Below are 21716 nucleotides of genomic sequence, written 5' to 3'. Positions count from 1 at the left end.
GTACGAATCTTGAATTTTTTACTATTTTAAAAATATAGTTTTCCTCTAATATACATGTATACATATATATATATATATATATATATAGATAGATAGATAGATATACATATATATGTTTATATATATGTAGTCCTGTTTCTATTGATATTTTTGTACAATTTAAGATCTATTATCTTTTCATAGTTTTATCTTTTAATTATAAATTATCACATCACTAACAATTATTTTCATAGATTTACTTTAGAAACGAAAATTAATGGATAGGAATTATTATATATTATGTTATAGGCTACAAATTATATCATCCTTCTTTGGAATTTATATATATATACTTGATATGAAGTAATAATGCATTTCACAGTTTCGAGCCTTGTAATATGACAGCGTTTCACTGGCCTGTGTAGTAGACTTGAAATACGAACAAATGCAATCTAAACATTTTCAGAATTTGTATTAATTTGTATTAATAAAAAATAAAAATTTTCTTCGTCATTAGATGAATTTAATTGCTCAGCTATTAAATATTTGAATTAGTAAGTTAGTTATATGTTTATATATTTTAGACAAATAAATAGTTGTTAATATTATGGATGTATTAATATTATTAATAATAATTTCTGAAATGTTTCTTTGACGTGATACATTAGAAGGCAAAAAATTTGAATTTATATAAGTTAATAAATGACTGTAAACCTTCAATGTTAATTATTATTCTCATAAAACGTAATTAAGGTATACTCAATACTTTAAATTAGAAAAAGTAAATCATATTATAATAAATAGAACCAAATAATGTATATAAATCAAAAAATGAAATTGATAATAAAATAAAGAAAAATGTTTATTTAAAGGAATACCAAGTATATGGTACTTTTTACTGGTGATGCCGAAATATTCATTGTATAGTATTATGTATAGCAGTAACGAGCGTCCAAAAATTTAGTTATAGTGTATATTGACTTATACAATTTTTCCCCATTATTAGATCACGCTATACTTTATAACATGTTTGACAACAATAGCTTGGTAATATTTCCGACTCTGTATGAGAATCTATAACAATTTTCGGATGAATGGTAGTCAATTGCCGATAAAATCATTTTCATAATAAGTTTATGGTTTATCAGTTGCGTGGGTATGGTTGGCAGTGGTGGCGTCAGATAGGACGGTCTCCTTGCTAGAGTTAGTGGCGAGCTCCTCTTCCCTGCAATACAATAATGTTACATGGCCATCGAGCCTGAAATCACTTACTTTCTGTTTTGAGAAAAATCCTAGTTTGTATCGCACGTGTTATAAGCTTGTATGCTAAAGACGAATGTTTATATGATACTACAAGAATTTTCATCCTACTTAATTAAATATGTAAACTTATTCATGTAATCGTCTAACTTCCTCATAATTAATATATCCTATTACAATCAAGGAAATACCTATTCTAAATAGATATATGTTATTTGATAATGCGATACTAGAAGAAATTTCATATTATAACACAAATTATTATTCACGTATATCGACTATATCCTTCGCAATGTAATGAATAATTGAACCTTTGAGCATTTTCATGAGAAACATGATTCAGTTGTTAACAATCTTTCTTGTGCAACAATAAAATCTATTTGTTGCTTGTGTACAGTAGTATGTGAATAGAAATTTTAATAATGATTTGTCGTATACAATTATCTTTTTAAAGTATTTTCTATATTATTTTCATTTAATTCATATGAATATTTGTACGATCGTATATGTCATACATAATTTATTGAAATCGAACAACAAATTTAGTACACATATATATATACATATGTATATATGTACACATATATATATATATATTGTTTTTTTTTTTTTTTTTTTTTTTTTTTTTTTTCCATTATCGATGTGAATATTTTATGAAAACTTTAATTAAAGGATATATTCAATAATTAATATGAACAAAGGCATATGCAAAAGTGTTTGTTTGTTTTTCTGATAATTTCACATGAAATGTATGATAGTAAATGCTTTTGTAGTAGTCTTAACGGGATTTATTAACGATTGTAATATCATTATGAAGAATAAGTTTGTATATATATAATGTAGAAGTTATATTAAATTATAAATAAAGGGCCGGCCATTGATTATAATTCATTCGCGAAGAAGCATGTAATAATGATTCTTTGAATGTTTCGGCAAAACCTAGCTTTGATAAAATTTGAATTAAAAAATAAAAAAGAAAAAATGAAGCTTAGATTGCGAGTTTATTAAGAGCTGCACTGATGAAACAAAGGTAATGGGCATAAAACAATTATATAATTTGGCTCTGATTTTAACAGAAAAGAGAATATATATAAAAATTATGCAAAGCAGCTTTTATTGCACTTGTCTATCAAATAAAATGTCTATTATATATATATAATTGTTTATACGCCAAACAGTAATGAAAGCACTAACATGCAATCGTACAGTACAGCGCCATAAACTCGTGCCAGCTATTGACATGGAATTATTTCAAGACTTATTTGTCATTGAACATTTATTGGGTATTATAGGCTAAAAATAGAGCATGCTGAAAATACAAGGCTTCAGAACTTTAAGTAATCGGGGCTGTTATGTATAGATAACGCTGTATACTTTGATAGATCTCTCCATAATAATCTATTTATCGATAAGAATGACATAATAGCCCTGAAGAACTTAGTAGAAACTGTGAAATGTATCTTCACAAAGAGGAATCAAAAATTACAGTTCATTATAATAAGTTGTCATGCAACTATATTTTCCTTTTTCTCAGCCTGACTGATGTTGCATGAAAATGGAATTTTGCATCCATTGATAGTAAATAGAGGTAATTCAACATGCCAGGCTCTGATTACGTCAAAATTTAATACTAATTTGGCAAAACTAAGATTATTTCTTAAGCACTCTAGTATCTAAAATATTTAATTTATTACGACATTTTATATAAAGTGTGCAATAATTTTGGATTGTATTGTATAGTAGTATTCGTCCTAAAATATTATAAGAAATAATCTCTTATTTTATAAGTGGTGGTGGTGGTGGTGGTCTTTGATATTTTATATATTCATGCAATTAAATCGGTCAGATAAACCTGTATGATATAATATGTCACCACACATTAATGAATGATTTACATTAAAACTCACCCGTAAAGTCTGCTGTCTCGCAAGCTGCTCCTGCTCCAAATAACATAGAAAAAAATGTTACAATGGGTAACATATACTAATATTATTATGAAATACATATTTTAATCAAACAATAATAACAAGAATTATCAAGTAACAATTTATTCAAATATCTATGTACAACATACTAACAAATAAATATGCCGTTTGTTTAGAGCTTAGAAAAATAAGAATGAAGAATCCTAAAAGTTTTAAATCAAACGTATATTGAAGTAATTAGCATATATATTTTACAAAATTAATATTTGCGTTATTTATATAAGCAAAAAAATTAAATTACAGTATAAAATAAAAACACTTGCTTTTCAACATGCGGATTTATAATATTCATATTGGGTACACAATTCTTGACTTATTTTTCTTTTAATATTTTCTTTCCTTTCTTTTTTTCTAATATCCCACTGGATATAACTAAAATAATAACTTTAAGAACAAATACAATTAAAACAAATTTTTTTGTATAAACTAAACTTTGTATATGTGTTATACAAAGTTGTGCAAATGTATTTATAATCTCCATCTTAACGGAAAAATTATAATATGTGAATGTAAATACATTTTTTAAATTCTATATACTTCACAACTTAGCAACTACATTTTAGCGATGTACTTAGAAGCCAATGACCTACAGCTGTGTAAACATAAAAAGAATCAATTGTAATTTCTATATATATTTTGTACAAATTGTAGCCTATTAATATCTCTTATTTTGACAAATAACAAAGATTTCATGCATTTTTAATATCATATTTTAATGGTGCAAAACAATTAAATAACAATGAAAAAGAAATTAACATACTTAAAAAATTAACGAAATGAAGAACTTGTTTGAGAATTACAAATTTATGTTATTTTAATTAATTTTAATTATAAATATATACAAATAGAATTATAAACAAAAAAATATTCCCACACAATAATAAATATTTCTTACAAATCAGATTTCTTTATCACAGTTGAACTGGTATACGTGTAAAATAAAAAATGCTTCTTTCTCCCTCTCTCTCTCTCTCTCTCTCTCTCTCTCTCTCTCTCTCTCTCTCCCCTCTCTCTCTCTCTCTCTCCCTTCATGCAAGTTTTTTTGTGTGGTATTAATTTTCATTGCAATAATAAAGTAATCATTTCCAATATTCAAACTTTGTTTCGAAGTTTGTATCACATAAACATTGAATGTTCTAGAATTATTTATAAATGTATTTATGGACGGATATATGGACGGTTTTTAAATAGTATCGAGATATATGATACTGCACATATGTATCTTTGATGTATCTTTCTTATAATTAAATATTTCTAGAAAATTCAATGTTCGTGGAAAATTCGTTAATTTTAATTTTTATATTTTTTGGAACTAATTGGAAATAAAAATATCTTGCGTCAAATAATATATTGATAAGTAAACATATAGAGCCTATATGTAAATGTGTATATGTTTGCCTGAATGTACGAAATATCAAAATGACGCGAAACATAAAAACATTATTTATCTAATGATTTACTACTATAAATTTCATGAACTTGCCCTTGAGCGTACCTGTCGTTACCATGTCTGAATAAAGCTAGAATCTCTTCAAAGGTTTTATTTTTGGTCTCAGGAACCTTCTTGTAAGTGAAGATCCAGAAGATGGCTAGGAATGCACTGAACGGTAGGAACGTGTAGTTTTCAAGGCTAGACTGTAACACATGAATGAATATAAGTAAATATATTATAAAAACAAGAAGAACGCAGGTGTATGGTGTGTGGTTAAAAAATGTTTAATCTTGTATTAATATACAGATTACCTTCATGCTTGGAAAACCAATGCCAACCAAAAAATTAGCCATCCAATTGACAAGTACTGCAATGGACATAGCAGCAGGTCTAGGGCCTTGCGAAAACAACTCTGCTGTAATCATCCAAGGAATAGATCCAGGCCCCACAGCAAAAAATACCACGAAACTAAGCGTCGATACAACCGATAGATAGGACATCCAGTCAATCATTTCCTGTACGTAACCAAAAAACTCCTATCAGGCAGTAGAATCAAGTTCTTCTTTCCTGAGCAGCTGGAGGAGCCTCAGGATAACGAAAAATATAGGTAATTATAAACTTAGAAAAAAATCTCATGCAGTGCATAGCCCAATCCTGTGTAAGGTGTTATCGTGATTATCATGAAATATTTTATAGTGAATGTGCTTCATATAATACATTTTTTTTTTAAGCAGCAAAGCATAATTTGCTATATTGAGATAAGGAGTGCCAGGATGATAAGACCTCAATTTAATGTGATTTAGAATGAAAGATAGAATATGATGCACTTGATAAATATGATATTGTATTCTAAAAAATGTTTACATATATATATATATATATATATATATATGTATATATTATATATATATATATATATATATATATATATATATATATATATATATATATACTATAGGTCTACTATATGTATACTATATACATACATGTTATGCGTCAAGTTTACCAATAGAGTATTCTTTGCAGGACATGAGAAATGTTGGTGCCTGTATTTTTAATGTGCTTAATATAGAGTCAAAATCCTGGTCATTTCTGTAGCGATAATGAATGATCGAATAGAAAAGTTGCGATTTATGCATACATATTCTCAAGATAAATATAATATAAAAACACGAACAACAGGGTTGAGCAAAAAACAACGTAGGTTGGTAATAGAAAGTGAATATCTCCTCCAGACTGTCACGAAAGAGGTCATTAGTGGATGAAAGGGAGGGTTTTGGATTATAAAAAGCATTACTAATATTAAAGGAAATAAAATAAAATAAAATGAAATAATGAGTGCTATACTAAATACTTGACAAACTTTTTCACACATTTCCTTTTGTGTGTGTGTGTGTGTGTGTGTGTGTATGTGTGTGTATTGTTTTTGATATAACTATATTTGGATATATCTTTGGATAAGATGAAATAATATTTCATTAATTTGCAGATTTTATTGATAGGAAATGTATCATTATTCATATTTATGATCAAAGTATTATTGTATGAAAAAGGAGCAGTGTCATTAAACGAAATAAATATTTTTAAAGCGCAAATAAAGAATAACATGCAGGAATGTGGATACTTATAAGTTATATGAATGGTTGGGAGGAAATTAAAATGAATCCTTTAAGTGATGCAGATTTATATAAGTATAATAGCGATAGTTCTCACTGTTGGTGCAGTGCTGCACTCCAGCTGTGAACAAAGTGTTAAGTACACCCTTTTCAAAGGTATACAGAAGTGAAAAAGCACAAAAAGATAGCTATGTACAATTCACATTTGTTCGTGATATTGGTTTATCTCATAGTACTTCATGATGTATGATTATTAAAAATGATTTTAAGAGAATTTCATTTCAGTATCGCAAAGAGAAATTAATTGTTTACTTTATACCCATAAAAAATGGGAACCTATGTCTACCTTGTAAACATGTACCCCAAGAAATCTCCAAATCATTTCCTCGAGTTTTTTTAACATAAACTATATACTTTTTAATTTGGAGCAAGAGGAAATAAAAGTTGTTGCTCACCTTTATTAGAAACGAAATTGTGATGAATATTGAAAAGATAAACATGCCACCAAGACCATACAAATGTAAGGTACGCCTTCCTGTCCTATCCATAAGTGGGATCGAAACTAGCGTCATACCAACCATAATGGCACCTATGCCTATGGTTGCAAATTTAGCACTTTCCTCTGTTAAACCTGAACTGGTGAACAAACTCGTGGAATAGTAAAATACCTGAAATATCATTCGATTGTACCTTCTATTATCGATATACAATTAAAATTGCATTACGTTTATAGGTTGACATCTACTCACGGCATTAATACCAGATAGCTGTTGCGAGAGTTGCATGACCACACCAATTACAAGAGGTGCTCTTAACGTTGGACTACATATAAGCTCTGTCATAGAGATCGTGGATTCAGCTTGTTGAGCTCTTTCCTCTGCTCTCATCTCTTCGATATCTTCCTCTACCTGATTGCTAGCTCTTAATCTTCTTAAAGCTTTCCGTGCTTCTTCCTCCCATTGTTTAGTAATAAGTAAGTATCTAAAAATAGATCGTTTTGAAAATGTACGCGATAAGGATATCTAATATAACTTTTAATATTTGTTACAATATATAATAAGTATCATACCTCGGAGATTCGGGACATATTGGAAGCAATAATAGTTGTAGAATGGCAGGACAGATAGCTAATCCTAAGAGAACAGGCCAACCCTCGTTTGTCCCAAGGATTTGCTCGATGCCCAGCACCTGGGAGACCAGGAGGCCCACCGTAACAGCGAGCTGGTTCACCGTGCCTAGGCCACCTCTTAGGTTCAGTGGTGCTATCTCCGATATGTACATGGGAACCAATGAGGTATTTAAGCCACAATTAACACCGATGATGAACCGTCCAAAGAACAACATTTCGTAAGAGTGAGCAATCTTTGTACAACCCATCAGGCATGCCCCCACGATGCCCAGCACGTTGTTTAGCAGTAAGCCCCCCTTTCTGTGGTCGTGGGATATAAGAAGAAGAAGACAAAGAAAAGGTCGGGAACAAAAAAAAAATATTTTTCATATTAAAGTTAATGATTTGTCAGATTTAGTAAGATTATCGATCTCTCTCTCTCTCTCTCTCTCTCTCTCTCTCTCTCTCTCTCTCTCTCTCTCTCTCTCTCTCTCTCTCTCTCTCTTTCAGTATTATACTAACCTGCCAAATCTGTTGGCAATTATTCCTCCGCTAAAACCACCTAGCATACCACCAATTGCAAATATGCTCACCGCTATAGAATATAGTTTTTTAACAGAATCATCAGTAATATCCTCTCCGTATCTATTTTTATACACATCTTTCATAAAATTCTCTATATTCTGCAAGAAGATAAGGATCTTGTGAAGTAGGTTAATAACTAGGTTCTTAGATATAACATTTATCATTGCTTATGAGAACATACCACTTCGGGTGCGTTAATGACTCCTGTGTTATATCCAAATTGCAACATGCCCAAAACAGCCGCCAATATCGCATACGATAAGAAAAATGTTAAGCCCTGCAAGTATTAATATGGCTAAATAATGGAGACAAGCGAATTGGAAACAAAACAATTTGCAAACATAAGTATACAAAAAAAAAGGAAAAAAAATTGGAACGATAAAAATTGAGACATTCTTTATGCATCATTTTTTTTTTTATAAAAAATACTTTAAAAGGTTATTCCCAAAGATATATTAAATACCTTAAAGTAATAATAAGGACAAAATAAAATAATGCAAAAAATAGTTTTATTCACTTTCCCATTGTTGTTTGACATTGAATAATTGTGAGATAGTTACAACATAATATACAAAATTATCTACAAAATAAACGTAAAACAGATTGCGGCATATTGTACATCAGGATAAAAGATTGCGTTAATTAAAAACTAAGGCGTTATACATAAAATCATGGGTAGAAAATAAAATTAAAAGAGAAAGTTAATGTTTTGTCGTTATGAGTGTCACCTGTTCCAACAGTCTGAGTTTTCGCCGGTGTGAATGCTCTTCCAGACGATCTACATATTCTCGTAACTCCTCTATCTCCTCCTTTACTTGCTGCACGGTGTCTAGCTCGTGCTATGTTAAATGAAATATATAAGGTCTATATTGTACATAAAAGAGATGTTATCGTAAAATTTGATCTATGTATATTATATATATGTATATTATTTTTCCTACGGCGAACTGGAATTAATTTTTTTTTGTCAACAATATATTCTCTCATCAAATTATTTGATTACACCTAGTAGTAAATTAGATGTATAAAACGAAATTGATTCCAGCTGTGATCATAACGTTTTTATTTTTCGTCTAATTGAATAATCTTCTAAGTTTCGAATACGAAGATGTAATAATTTTTGTGAGCGATGATAGGCGATGGGACAAGTACCTTAATCGCAACCATATCCCTCTTCACCTCGCTGACTTCGCTCTGGCAAGACTCAACACTTTTGGTGAGCTCCTGTAGCTGCGTGCGTATCTCACACAGGGCGACAGTAGTCTCCAGCTGGCGGTCACCCCGCTGCAGCTCGTCCAACTTGGCACTCAAGTTCATACTCATAACGCTGACCTGTTTCTGCAGACTGCCCACACACACATAGCCACACGTAAATCTTCCTGGCTCGGCCGGGAAAAGAGATCGACATTGTCGAGCACATTGACACTATAGACCAAGGCCAGCTAGTAGTCTTCAAGGTTAATTCAACTACCTTCGCGGCCGCGAAAACTGCCGAGCCTTTTCTTTCCTATGAGTTATTGCGTGCAAAGAGAGCTTTCTCTTTCTCTTTATAATCTAATACGAGTATATTAAGGCTTTATGACGTGAGGAAGGGGAAGAAAAATATATATAAGTACATATATATATTTTGCAAATATACATATATGTAAATGTGTATATATATATATATATATATATATATATATATATATGTATATATATGTATATCAATAGGTACACCTGTTTTTCAGAAACTTTAAAACGTTCACCGAGTCCTGCATGTTCTGCTCGGCAGTCAATAAAATATCGATTATATATTTTATTTAATTAAAATGTTTTTTTTTCTTTATTATGAATAACGGTACCGATTTACGCTATATATATATGTATATATGTGTATATATAAGTATATATAAACATATACATATACATATGCGCTATTATGCGCATACACTCACATACCGCAAATTGTGTAATATATGCGCATGTATATGAAATGCGTACATTGAAAGGTATTGTCTCTCTTACGTGATTCGTTATATAAATATATAAAATATATAACGGCTTGCGAAAGAGACATGGACAGAGACAAAAGTACAAACGCCACTAAAAGCATGTCTATATGTGTATAGGTATTTTAGGTGTGTAAGAGGGTAAGAGATGCTACATCAGTAATAATATTTTTCGCAGCTGTGCACATTAGACGGTAATTTGTAAGGTGAAAGAGAAAGACAGAGAGAAAGGCAGAGAGAGAGAGAGAGAGAGAGAGAGAGAGAGAGAGAGAAAGAGAGAGAGACAGAGAGAGAGAGAGAGAGACAGAGAGAGAGAGAGAGAGAGAGAGAGAGAGAGACAGAGACAGAGACACAGAATAAATCTATAGAATCTCGTCGTTTATTTATTTATTACGTGTATATCATCTAACAGTCGTTCTCGTCGTTTATCATAATTTATTACCCTCTTTCTGCAAAAACAAAGGTTAATAGAGATCTCAGAGAAAGAAAGATAAAGAGGAGAGAGAAAGAAAGAGAAAAGTGTAACGTTGGTGCGTTCTATGCAGAAGAGGGTTTGAACCGTTTCTTGTGTTATCTGTTTATCATTTTAATTAACAACATTTCGTTGTAATATTATATATGTAATGTTATATAAGTGGCAATACGCATGATCAACTAAACACGATGCGGGAAGAGTGCAAAAAAAGAATGGGTCACATGGCGATATGAAAATTCTAATTTAAGTTCAATGCGTTCGATAAATACTTGTTTATACGTTCACACGTATATACACGCTGTGTATATTATATACATATATATAATATGTATATAATATATATATATAATAAATTCGCGAATGATATTGTCGATCGACGATGATATTTAGTAAATTTATCAATCGATGTGCACAGCAAAGCAGAAAGGGTGATAGTAATTAAAGATGGAAGAGAGAAAAAGAGAGAGAGAGAGAGAGAGAGAGAGAGAGAGAGAGAGAGCAAGAGAAACAAAGAAAAGGAGAGAAAAAGGAAGTTGCTGCAAGGCGTGTGTCGTCGAGTATGAAAGAGGTGAATAGCAAAAACGAATAACATATGATTCAAAGTTACGTAAAGAGAGAAACGATGAGAAATGTAGCAGGAGCGAGATGCATCGTGATATCGAAAGAAAAAGTATAAGAATAAAGAAAAAAGACGATGGATGTAACGATAGAAATATGAGAGGAATAAGAAGAAAGAAAGAGAGAGAGAGTGAAGAGTGTAAGATGAGAGAGAGAGAGAGAGAGAAAGATAGAGAGAGAGTAGATAGATAGAGCAGCGATGATGTTGCCATGTACCTGGGAGGTAGGGAGACCATGGCTGTGTTCCGAAACTACAGTAGCCTCTATGCCTCCCCACTCACTCCTCTTGATTCAGTATTTCGTCTTATTCTCAGATTATTTGTTCTTTGCTTTGTTCACACGACATATGTACGTACGTTGGATTATCCACCAAATCCAATGAATTGACTCTGAACGATTGCACTGCTTGTTGTCAAGTGGGTCCACAACCAAAGTGGAGGGGTAACGTGTGGCGGGGGGTATAAAAGGCCGACGACGCCCGCCCCTGCCTTCTCTTATCACTCACTCTGTAAATCTTTACCTAGTTTGGAAACACAGTCGTGGTTCAGTCAATAATTATGTCAATAATGATATATTCGCTCGCATTTAGTAACGTGACGTTCAATTCTTCTAAGTAAATATAGGATAGAGAGAGAGAGAGAGAGAGAGAGAGAGAGAGAGAGAGAGAGAGAGAGAGAGAGAAAGAGAAAGAGAAAGAAAGAGAGAGAGAGAGAGAGAGAGAGAGAAAGAGTTAGAGAGAGAAAGAAAGAGAGAGAGAGAGAGAGAGAGAAAGAGAGAGAGAGAGAGAGAGATAGTGGTCGACGGCCTTCGTTTAACGTGCGAGAAAAATGAAGGCCGTCATATAGTATATAATAATATAATATTATTATCATTAATATTAATATATTATTGTGTTATTATTTAGATTCGTCATCGCCATGCGACGCACCGCCAGCTTACTCACCCCTGCCGCCCGCGTCCACAAGCGAGCTTGCAATTTGAATGGACCATCACTTTTATGCGGAACGAACAGTTGGCAAAATAATTCACAAAAAGTCAGCATGATGTCGATGAGCGACGAGAGAGAAAGAAAAAGAGAAAGAGAGAGAGAGAGAAAGAGAGACATTAGAGTCGAGTACTCGAACAAGTGTTAAAGTTTGTGTCTTATTATTATTATTATTATTATTATTATTATTATTATTATTATTATTATTATTATTATTATTATTGATTAACCTACCCTCAGACCGATAGATCATTCATATATCGTACTTGTTCGTCTACTTGACTTGGAGTACATGATCGAATGGAATGGAGCAATCAGTGGTAAGCCTGCGAGCGCCGCAGCCAAAGAATTCAAGTAACCATAACACAACGTATTGCCAGTGTTCGAAATATTATCATGTTTTATGAACTAAGGGCGTGTAAATATGTACAAGGATGGATCTAGAGCGAATGTGAATCATGTATAAATGATGAAATGGCATGGCAAAAAGCCTCACATTCTCGGAAAGTACATAAAAGAATCTTATGGATAAAATGATAAGTAGGAAGAGATATCGTTTATATGTTTCTTTTTTCCTTTTTGCTTCCTTTTATTGCCTTTTTTTTATTTTTTTATTTTTTCTTTTTTTTTTCGTTGTAGATGAAACAATCGAGGGCACCGCCACTTAAGCCAGAATTACCTGGATGCATTTTTAAATACCGTTGGAAATAGTTACTTGAAAAAAGAAGAGAAACACTTATCTACGAAGTAATAAGAAGTTCGAAACATTCTTATCTATGATGAAGTTTGCGATCAGTAAAAACTATCGATTCGAGCACTTTCGAGCACTTTAGAATGGTCAAAAGAGAAAGAAAGAGATAGATAGATAGATAGATAGAGAAAGAGAAAGAGAAAGAGAGAGAGAGAGAGAGAGAGAGAGAGAGAGAGCGCGCAAAGTATCCTCTTAATTGATATGCAAGCTTCAAGAGCTCTACCGACGAGCTATCGCGGTGCTAAACTAAATTACTTTTCAAGGTTCAAGGATGCTTGTAAATATTAAAATATATCTACTCGAAAGTATACTTGGTACATTTTCAGACGGACTAAGATGTTTTCTACGCTTCGTTCATTCAGAGAAAAAAAAGAAAGAAAATATATAATTTTATTTTGTCTGTTGATCTACGTTGGAGTCTATGTAACTACTGTTCTGTACAATTTCTTGAAAAGCAAAAGCGCTGTATGTACTATGTAATAAATATGTTCAGAACTATAAAACTGGATTAGCCCAAATCATCGTCGGTAGAAATTTATAAATTTTTAACGAATTGCGTCTAATTTGTAATTATTCGTACATATTTTGCGGTGTAAGAAAGCGATCGTTGTAAAAGATAACGCGATATTATAATAGATTCAAAATAAAATAAAGTCATCGTCATTTGTTTTTTCAGGTGTTTTTCCAACTTGTAACGATCCAGAACCATTCAACGTCGAGTCGATCAACCGTGTCATTCTTAACAAGTAAATCAACGCGTTAGATACATGAGTAATGAAAAATGAATGAGGAAAGGGAAGGAATTCCAATGTGTTTCAAAGTTCAATTTTCAAACAAAATCCTATTGTTTGATCTTTTGTCATTCTAGGTAAAAAAGGTCTTCAAAGAAATTCTTCTTCTTTGACGTGTCTCTTACGAGACATATCTCCAAAGGAAGAATCCAGATAATTCTCAAGAACATTGGTGGCGACGCCAAGTAACCTCTTTGATTAGATGTACTCTTCGAAGCATAGTCCTAAAGATAAAACATATTGCCTTTCTTTTCGGAACGTCTTGGACCAACACGTTCGTCGTAAGAAATCAATCGAACCAGTTAGAATAAAATAGCACTCTGATATACTACGTATCATAGTGTCGGATGTGGTCCACTGTAGAAGAGAAGGGAGAAGAAGAAACAAAAGGGAATTGGATGGGAGAAAGGTAGATAGTTATAGATAGATAGATAGATAGATAGATAGATAGATAGATAGATAGATAGATAGATAGATAGATAGATAAAGATATAGATATATAGATAGAAGGAAAAAAGTGGCGTACGTCGAAAACGTACCTTACAAGCAACTCCCGTAGAGTAGCTTCATCGTCCTCCTGTATCTCTTCCTGCGTCTCATTACTGAAAAATCCGCGGCTTGAGCGATGCTGATGATGGTGCCTAACGCTCGGCCTAGTCGCACCTCCGGGCGGATGTTTGCTATGTAAGCCGTGATGATGATGGTGATAATGTTGGCCGGTATTGGTACTGGCCGAGTGCAGGTACCGAGCAACGGTGCTACTGCTTGTTCGCTCCCTGGTCAGCTTGAGAGCGGTCGCAGGAGGTGGCAGTACGGCTCCTGTACCGGACTCCACGTAACTCCTACGCGCGGCATACTGCTCCTCCTCCACCCTGCTACCGATATTTTTCCTCTCACTCGATGATGGCCTGTCGGCCGATCTGCTTCGCGACCTCGAGTCGCCTGTTTTCTTGCTAGTCGCGATGGTGGTGGTGCCGATACTCTCAGTATCGTGATATCTCCACCAACCTCTGTTACTTCTGCTGCTACCAATTTCTTTTTGTCGTTCGAGTCCTCTCTCTTCCTCCTCCTCCTCCTCGTCCTCCTCCTCCTCCTCCTCTTCTTCCTCTTCCTCCTCCTCCTCCTCCTCCTCCTCTTCTGCTCCCTCTCCTCCCTCTTCTTCTTCCTCCTCTTCCTCTTCCTCCTCCCCAACGACGGCGGCCCCCGCCGGCCTTACCTCGGTATCCTGGGACCCCGAAAGGCCCGAGATCTCTTCGTATAAGTATTCCGAATCTGGATCCGTTGATACTGCCACGCTCTGCCACAACTGATTTATTGGTTTGAAGCCGCGTGGATCGGCCATCGTTCGGGCTGCTTCAGGGGGCAGACAGAGAGAGAGAGAGAGAGAGAGAGAGAGACACACACATAGATCTTCTGAGAGAACTTTACGAGATGATCTTTACAATCTTTTCCTCTTATTCCGCGATGGTGCTTCTTAAGGACCATCGCTAGTCTCTTCGATTAATTTTAATGGATTCAAACGATTCAATGTAGATTTCAATTAATTGACAGACTTTATCTTTAATAATCTATGTGCTGTCGAACGTGTACATATATTACTTATATATATTAAGAAAATTTCCAACTCTTTTCTTCCACAATGGAACTTGTAAGGACCATCGCGGTTTTATCGAGCGGCTAATCATATCTCTGTTGCACGATTCAAGGAACTCTGATCACGCACCTTATGCAACTTGTGCATTGCTAATGTTAAATTTATTATCGAATCGTGAACTACTACCGAGAAGCATCTTACCTTAAGAACATTTTTTTCTTGGATCAGTCAACGACGTTTGTGTGGATAATTCATTAAAATACTTGTTATTGCAGTAGACAGACAGGAAAGAAGGAAGAAAAGAAGCAAGTAAAGAAGGGAAAAGGAGAAGAATTACTTATTCACGCAAACTTGCGACGTTTCATAAAATCCCGTAGTCTGCCAATAGGCATGTCTTGCGTGCAACGCTCTCTCTGTTAATAGCGTGTCTGATAGTTTTGAATACTACGAGTCAGAAAGTTGAACTCTTAGACGAGAAACGAAGGATATGCTCAAAAATAGGAGACAGCAGTCTCCTCTCATGTATTCGTATTAGTATCAATGCGATCGTATTAGTGCGATGCGTGAAATTGGAAATGGCTAACTAAGTTACTGCAAGATGATACTGCAGTAATTAAATACATAAAGAGTTTACACGCACGATTGGCGATAGAGGTGCCACCTTAATTACCTATAACGTAGCAGGACATTTGCTTTTAATACAAATGAATAGGAGAATTGTTGTTATTGTTTTGAATTAAAAAAATATTATATACGATCAGTACGATGTATAATGATCTAATTAAAATTCAAGTAAGAATTAAAAGAATAAATTGAAGAAAGGATCGACGTAATAGATCGTGTAAATAAATAGTTAGCTGTGTGTAGCTTAGGCATAATTATCGTTTCTCGATACGCATTATTAGTAGTTTCTGCAGTATTATTTTTTATGTAACCCATTGCAGATAAGGATCGAAGACGATTTAAATTGATACGATTGATCGAATCAATGATGATCCATTTCAATACGTTATTAAAATTTTGACGAGATTAATCTGCATAATATGTTTATCTTTCTTAATAACATTTTTTTATCTCTAACTTATATATTCGTTATCACCTATTCCGATACTTTTTTCTAGGAATAGTCACTATATCTCTTGAATTCCTTTTTAATCCAATAGAAATGAAAATGACGCAAGATTCCTCAAAATAGTTAATGTTGGTCCACGTTTTTTCCATAAACAATGAAACGTCAAGACCACTTGAGAGATTTGTGAGAAAAAAAGAAAAAAAGAAGAATAATCAGATATGAAGAGGGCAATTACGAAATCATTATCAAGATATTGTATCGCGCAATAATTTACTATTCCATCAACGAGATTGCACTTCCCCCGCCACTGAAAATGTACACTGCGATGTAATTATCGTAATTTTTCTTATCGAATGACCGTTCAATAATAACACGAATAATGCAAATACGAGATTGTCGCCTATAATACAGTTCTTCATGGGGTATTATGACTTATCAGTAAATAAATCTAATTATACACACACACACACACATGTATATGTATATATATATATATATATATCTTTTTTCTTTTTTTACAGAGTAAAAATATAATGGACTCACCTTAGTAACTTTGCAAGCCATCGTGCCAGGCGATTAGACGAGGCGCCAACAACGTTTCTCTCTTCGATGTATATCTCCGAGCGACGTACGCCACGATTTCACTTTTCGTTTTCCTTTTCTGTTCCTATCGTTTTGACTCCCGTTCTCGCGAAAAGAACAAACGAACGAGCGTATTTTATTTCCTTGATATTGTAACAGGAAAGTAAGATGCGCGAGGAGGTGTGTGGGTGCTTTTGCACGGCGCTCGATGTTAAGCGAAATTAACGAAGAAGAGGACGACGTTTTTGTCACCGTTGAAGCACTTAACGAGTGCTTTCTACCAAAGCCCACTCTTCAATTCGATCGATTTCGGCTTCGTTTCGATATACGAATTATTTGACCTGAAACGAGAAGACAAATATAGATATTATCGTTGGTTCGTTTCTTCTTTTTTTTTTTTTTTTCTTTTTTTAACATGTTTCACTTATCGTTATCGTGTTTACAATAACTAATAAATTTTTCTACACGCACGGAACAAATGTTAAACGTTTCAAGTGCCTCGTACTTAATTAAAGCTTAATAAAAATATGATATCGTGGTAATATTTCATCGCGTTATTTATTATCTTGTTGAACTTTTGCCTATTAGATTATTCGATTATTAACTATGATTAGATGTAATCCTAAATTGGAGAATATTTCAAAATTTACGGAAACCCCGTACACGTAACTTCGATATAAACGAATTAACTTTATTTATCTTCATTTTTTCCTTCAACATTTACGTATACATGTTTATTGCAAAGGAGGATTTTCGTTTCTTAATTGAAACGTATAATAACTTTATCATCTCGTTAGGAAAATATAGAGATTTCAAAATAATTTTGAGTAGGAGAAATATATTACGAAATGGAATGCGAAGAATGTTCGATCGTTATCGATAAAAGAAAAGAAAAGTGGGAATTATCGTAAGAAACAAATTACATAGTTGGCTCTTGGTTTTCACTAGTTTTCCTGAATAGATAATTTGCCGACTTTTCTACGAGCACCCAAGTATATTCCTTTTCTTCACCTGCTTACGTTAATTCGCTCTTACTATTTCAATATTTTTTCGCATTATCACAGACAATATATGTTTTTAACGAAGTAACGAACACTGGACGACCATATCAGATACCAATAGATGATGAAATCATAAGACGAATGGAAGCTATTCAGAATTCAAGGCCGTTCGAAAGTAAATCCACGATTCAATATGGTGAAATCCTAAAGGGTCATTTACGTTTCTGTTGTTTCTCCTAACGTCATTCTCTCACAGTTTATAACGAATGAGATTAACTTTATGATAGCAATCAACGACTATCACAGTATCATGGATATTAAGTTTAATGCCAGGTTTTCTGTCTCTCTCTCTCTCTCTCTCTCTCTCTCTCTCTCTCTCTCTCTCTCTGTCTCCCTTTCTATCTCAAGTTTCTCTATGTTCAAATATCAAGTTAATATTCTCGCATTATCATTAATAAACATTCACAAAGTAGAAAAAATGTCTTTTGTGGATTTTTTCTTTGTGCCGACTACTATGTCGCCTACTTTTAGATTCACTACTAGAATAAATAGTGAAACGATATTTATTATCAACTTTTGATTAAAACTTGCGACAATAGATAACTAACGCGTACGAACTCTTGGACCTTTCGTGTGCCCACGTACATATATATATATATATATGTACACATATTCTCGTTTATCGAATTGTTTAATCATATAGAGAAAAAACAAAAGTCGAAATCTTTTCAAGAAATATGAATTATAAGAGAAAAAAGTTATTTCCTACATAGTATCGTTAAGGGAAATAAATCGATGAAACGAAAGGAAGAGCTAATTCTTCTGTCCTTTCGTGTTTCGTTGAAAGAATTTCATTACGCCATGATTTGATACGGTTGAAAACGCATCACTCTCACGGTAACAAGCTGTAACTATCGGAGAGTACGGCGAACTTTGAAAAAAGTTAACGGTTGATAGCAATAGAAAGGTGTGTAGCAGAGAATATATATGTCATACAGGGGTACATTCATACATTTGAAAGAAAAGAGAATGTGCCGTACCTTTTTCTTGTACACACAGTTGACTCGTTAAACGCAGGCAGACACGTATGTACATACGTACACGTCAATAATACGGAATCTATATGGGACACGCACGCGTATTATTAGATTTTCGCGTACGGACCGCGCACACGGATCGTTACGAGGAGGCTAGCAAATACGTCCTCGTGAACGTTGAATCTCTGAGTGGAGCTTGGAGGGGGAAAAAGAAGAAAAGAAAAGGAAAAGATAAAAAGTAGAAAAAAAAGACAAGGAGGTAAGAATGGAAGAAGTGAGGCTTGAGCGCGAGTTTAGATAAGCGAGGTCATTCCGGCAACGGTTCTCGCTCGACTAACGAGTGCATAACCATTGAGGTCTCTACGAGATTCCTCGAATCTCTCCCTACCACTATTATTTACGCCCTACTCTTTCTCTCATCATTTGAATTTACGTTCGAGGCTCTCGTTCAGTTTCCTTATATTCCTTATATAGATATACCTATCTCCGTCTTGGAATCGTTTCTACGCGCATTTGTTGCGCGTTGCTCGTTTCCTACCAACAAAACGATCGCTCTGACTCGCGTTGAAGCTGTCAAGATTTCTAATAGATAATTTCGTTGATCGGTATATACCTACATATATGTACATATGTATTCACCGTTGAATATAACCAAGCAGCAGGTGTTGAGCATTCATTGTCTTGCATTATCGCTAGGAGGAATTCTTTAAACGTTTAAAGAAAAACTTGAATCGTAACTCGAGAACGAGTTACATTGTTTCCCCATCGACTCTCACGTCGATCGATATCTTCATTCTCCGAAGAGCAATGCCTTGTAAAGTTCTCCTATCGCGGGGAAAATTTAATTCGTTGGCCTGGCAATGTGAGGACATCACGTTACTCCATTAACATTATTTTTCTCATTTCGAAAGATTATCCTTGCAACCGTCACAATTAACGTCGTTTTTACGTTTATGCAACAGAGTTAAATAACGATTCGTGGTTAAATAAAAAGGAATGAAAGAAAAGTGGAACACAAACGAGCCGTACATGTGTATTATATCGCATGATCGTCGAACGTAGTGCGTAAATTTAGTTTAACATCGTTTTATATCCGAATGACCTTCGGGATATTTTTTTCTTTTTCCTTTAAATTTCTCGTAACGTCGAGTTATTCGTATTTCAATTCTTTAACTAGCTAGCTTCGATGTAACCAATCTCTTAACAAAACATTTCATAATTTTACCAACGCATAACTTTCAGTCAACGACACATTCTCTTACTCTTGCTTTTCTTTCTTGTTTTTTTTTTTTTTTTTTTTTTCCTCAGGATCAAATTGGCTACTGTTTCATCGTTATTGTAAATATGCATTGATTCAATAAAAATGATCTTCAAGAAGGAGAAACATTTAGAATTGGAGTAACGCCAATGGATTCTATCTCCCCCCTCTCTCTTTCCATAGAATATGCTTCACTATGCAAGACATATAATATCGTTGACGGGATTTACACGAGCCTCAAAGGCTGTAATGGTAAAACCACCTCTATAAATCCCTCTATAGTAAGTTGACGATAGTCTAGCACATGAATGTCGACCTATCGGTTGCCTCGATGCATCCTGGGTAGAACATCCCTGAGATATACCACAGGAGGTAGAGATACGCGATAATTAACAGATTGCATGACGGTAGCCTATTTTCAGGCTTTTAACCAGCGTGACATATCATCGGGTCAAGTACGTATCGTAAGTTAGCGATCTTGAAACATTTTCGTAAGTTCGATCTATTCAATGTTTGATCTTTAATCGGAAAACGAAAAAGTTCAAATATGTATATGTATATATATATATATGTACATTATATGTACATATATATATATACACATATATATATATATGTATGTAGATATATATATATATATATATATATATATATATATATAACATGGGTGATCGATCAAGTAAATATGAAAGTAAGTAGGTCACGAGCATACGCGCCCGTCGGCTAAGACTTTCCCCCTCTTTCCCCCTTGGCCCTTCACCGTAGATCCTAAGGCAAACTTCTCGAATTTACTGCGAACTTTTTGGCCGCTGTCAGCCACGAAGATTTATTAAAAACTACGTACTGTTGACGATGAATCGTCACAAACGTTCCATTCTTGAGAGAGAGAGAGAGAGAGAGAGAACTCTTGCACTATGATATATTATTTCCTTTACTTTACATATCTCGAGAAGTTCTCTGCTTTAGACCAGAATAGAAAATGTTAATCATTACATTTTTTTATTTGTTTATATTGTCTTCATATATCAATAATTTTCTTACGGTGATTCTTATTCGATTTCACGAATTTAAAGGCAAATCAAATTTCCATAATAATTACTATTTCGATTTGTAAGTGATCTCGATTATAGGGGCTAGTTTAATCCATAAGACCACAGGAGATAATTGCAATCCTGACCACTTTAACTCTAAGCGTTATAACTTTAAACAGATATTCGGATATCGAGTTAAGCATTCTGCGAAGAGATTATTCAAAGCCTCGATTGATTTTTCAACCTCTCTCATATATCTTCATTGGATTGAAAAATAAAGAAGAAAAGTCTTAAGAGAGTTATTAACTTATATTCCGAGAATAAGTTTTGTTTATCAAACATTTGTCTGATCAATATACCACTCGTTCACTTATACGTCTCATCTATAACATTTCATTTAATGGGTCTCGTTTACTTCTTTCGGTCTTTCAATATAATAATGTTACCGATGAGAAAAATCAAAAGCAAAAATGCACATTGGTTTTGCGTGACTCATCGAAAAAGATAAGAACGAGCGTAAGAATCTTTTTGCCACTTAAAACGGTATCCATTCGTCTAAGAAGTC

General features: G+C 33.7%; 2 protein-coding genes and 1 long non-coding RNA gene across 32 annotated transcripts in view; 2 read left to right on the top strand and 1 right to left on the bottom strand.

Moving 5' to 3' along the window:
* The window catches only part of LOC124954383 (mediator of RNA polymerase II transcription subunit 27), a 10336-nt gene extending 9637 nt beyond the window's left edge, over positions 1–699 (top strand). Inside the window, exon 8 of the mRNA XM_047507259.1 lies at positions 289–699. The gene's annotated coding sequence lies outside the window, so the exon portion shown is untranslated. The remainder of the gene's footprint in view (positions 1–288) is intronic.
* The window catches only part of LOC124954372 (glucose transporter type 1), a 31576-nt gene that overhangs the window by 7735 nt on the left and 2125 nt on the right, over positions 1–21716 (bottom strand). For 6 of the 30 annotated variants that reach the window (XR_007102529.1, XR_007102530.1, XR_007102531.1 and 3 more), the window contains exons 1-13: positions 18866–20599; positions 16786–17165; positions 14116–14926; positions 9118–9310; positions 8694–8804; positions 8147–8242; positions 7903–8063; positions 7342–7701; positions 7022–7253; positions 6728–6940; positions 4968–5192; positions 4720–4859; positions 3147–3176 (exon numbers count right to left, since the gene is read on the bottom strand). Coding sequence is in view for 26 of the 30 variants with exons in the window: in XM_047507216.1 (XP_047363172.1) it covers positions 3147–3176; positions 4720–4859; positions 4968–5192; positions 6728–6940; positions 7022–7253; positions 7342–7701; positions 7903–8063; positions 8147–8242; positions 8694–8804; positions 9118–9310; positions 14116–14918 (2564 nt within the window). In the remaining 4 variants the exon portion in view is untranslated. Of the gene's footprint in view, positions 1–818; positions 1205–3146; positions 3177–3271; positions 3817–4719; positions 4860–4967; positions 5193–6727; positions 6941–7021; positions 7254–7341; positions 7702–7902; positions 8064–8146; positions 8243–8693; positions 8805–9117; positions 9540–11265; positions 11570–14115; positions 14999–16785; positions 17166–17747; positions 18185–18865; positions 20619–21716 lie in introns of those variants that run through there. The other 24 variants (XR_007102528.1, XM_047507215.1, XM_047507221.1 and 21 more) reach the window with 22 other exon arrangements.
* On the top strand, positions 5617–13464 carry LOC124954385. The gene is made up of 4 exons (XR_007102534.1): positions 5617–7741; positions 11954–12183; positions 12275–12574; positions 12674–13464. It is a non-coding gene; the product is annotated as an uncharacterized LOC124954385 (long non-coding RNA).

The sequence above is a fragment of the Vespa velutina genome, chromosome 15, assembly GCF_912470025.1.
Source record: "Vespa velutina chromosome 15, iVesVel2.1, whole genome shotgun sequence".
NCBI classification, from domain to species: Eukaryota; Metazoa; Arthropoda; class Insecta; order Hymenoptera; family Vespidae; genus Vespa; species Vespa velutina.
The sequence above is the reverse complement of the archived record's forward strand: the minus strand, read 5'-3'. Positions and strand labels throughout refer to the sequence as shown.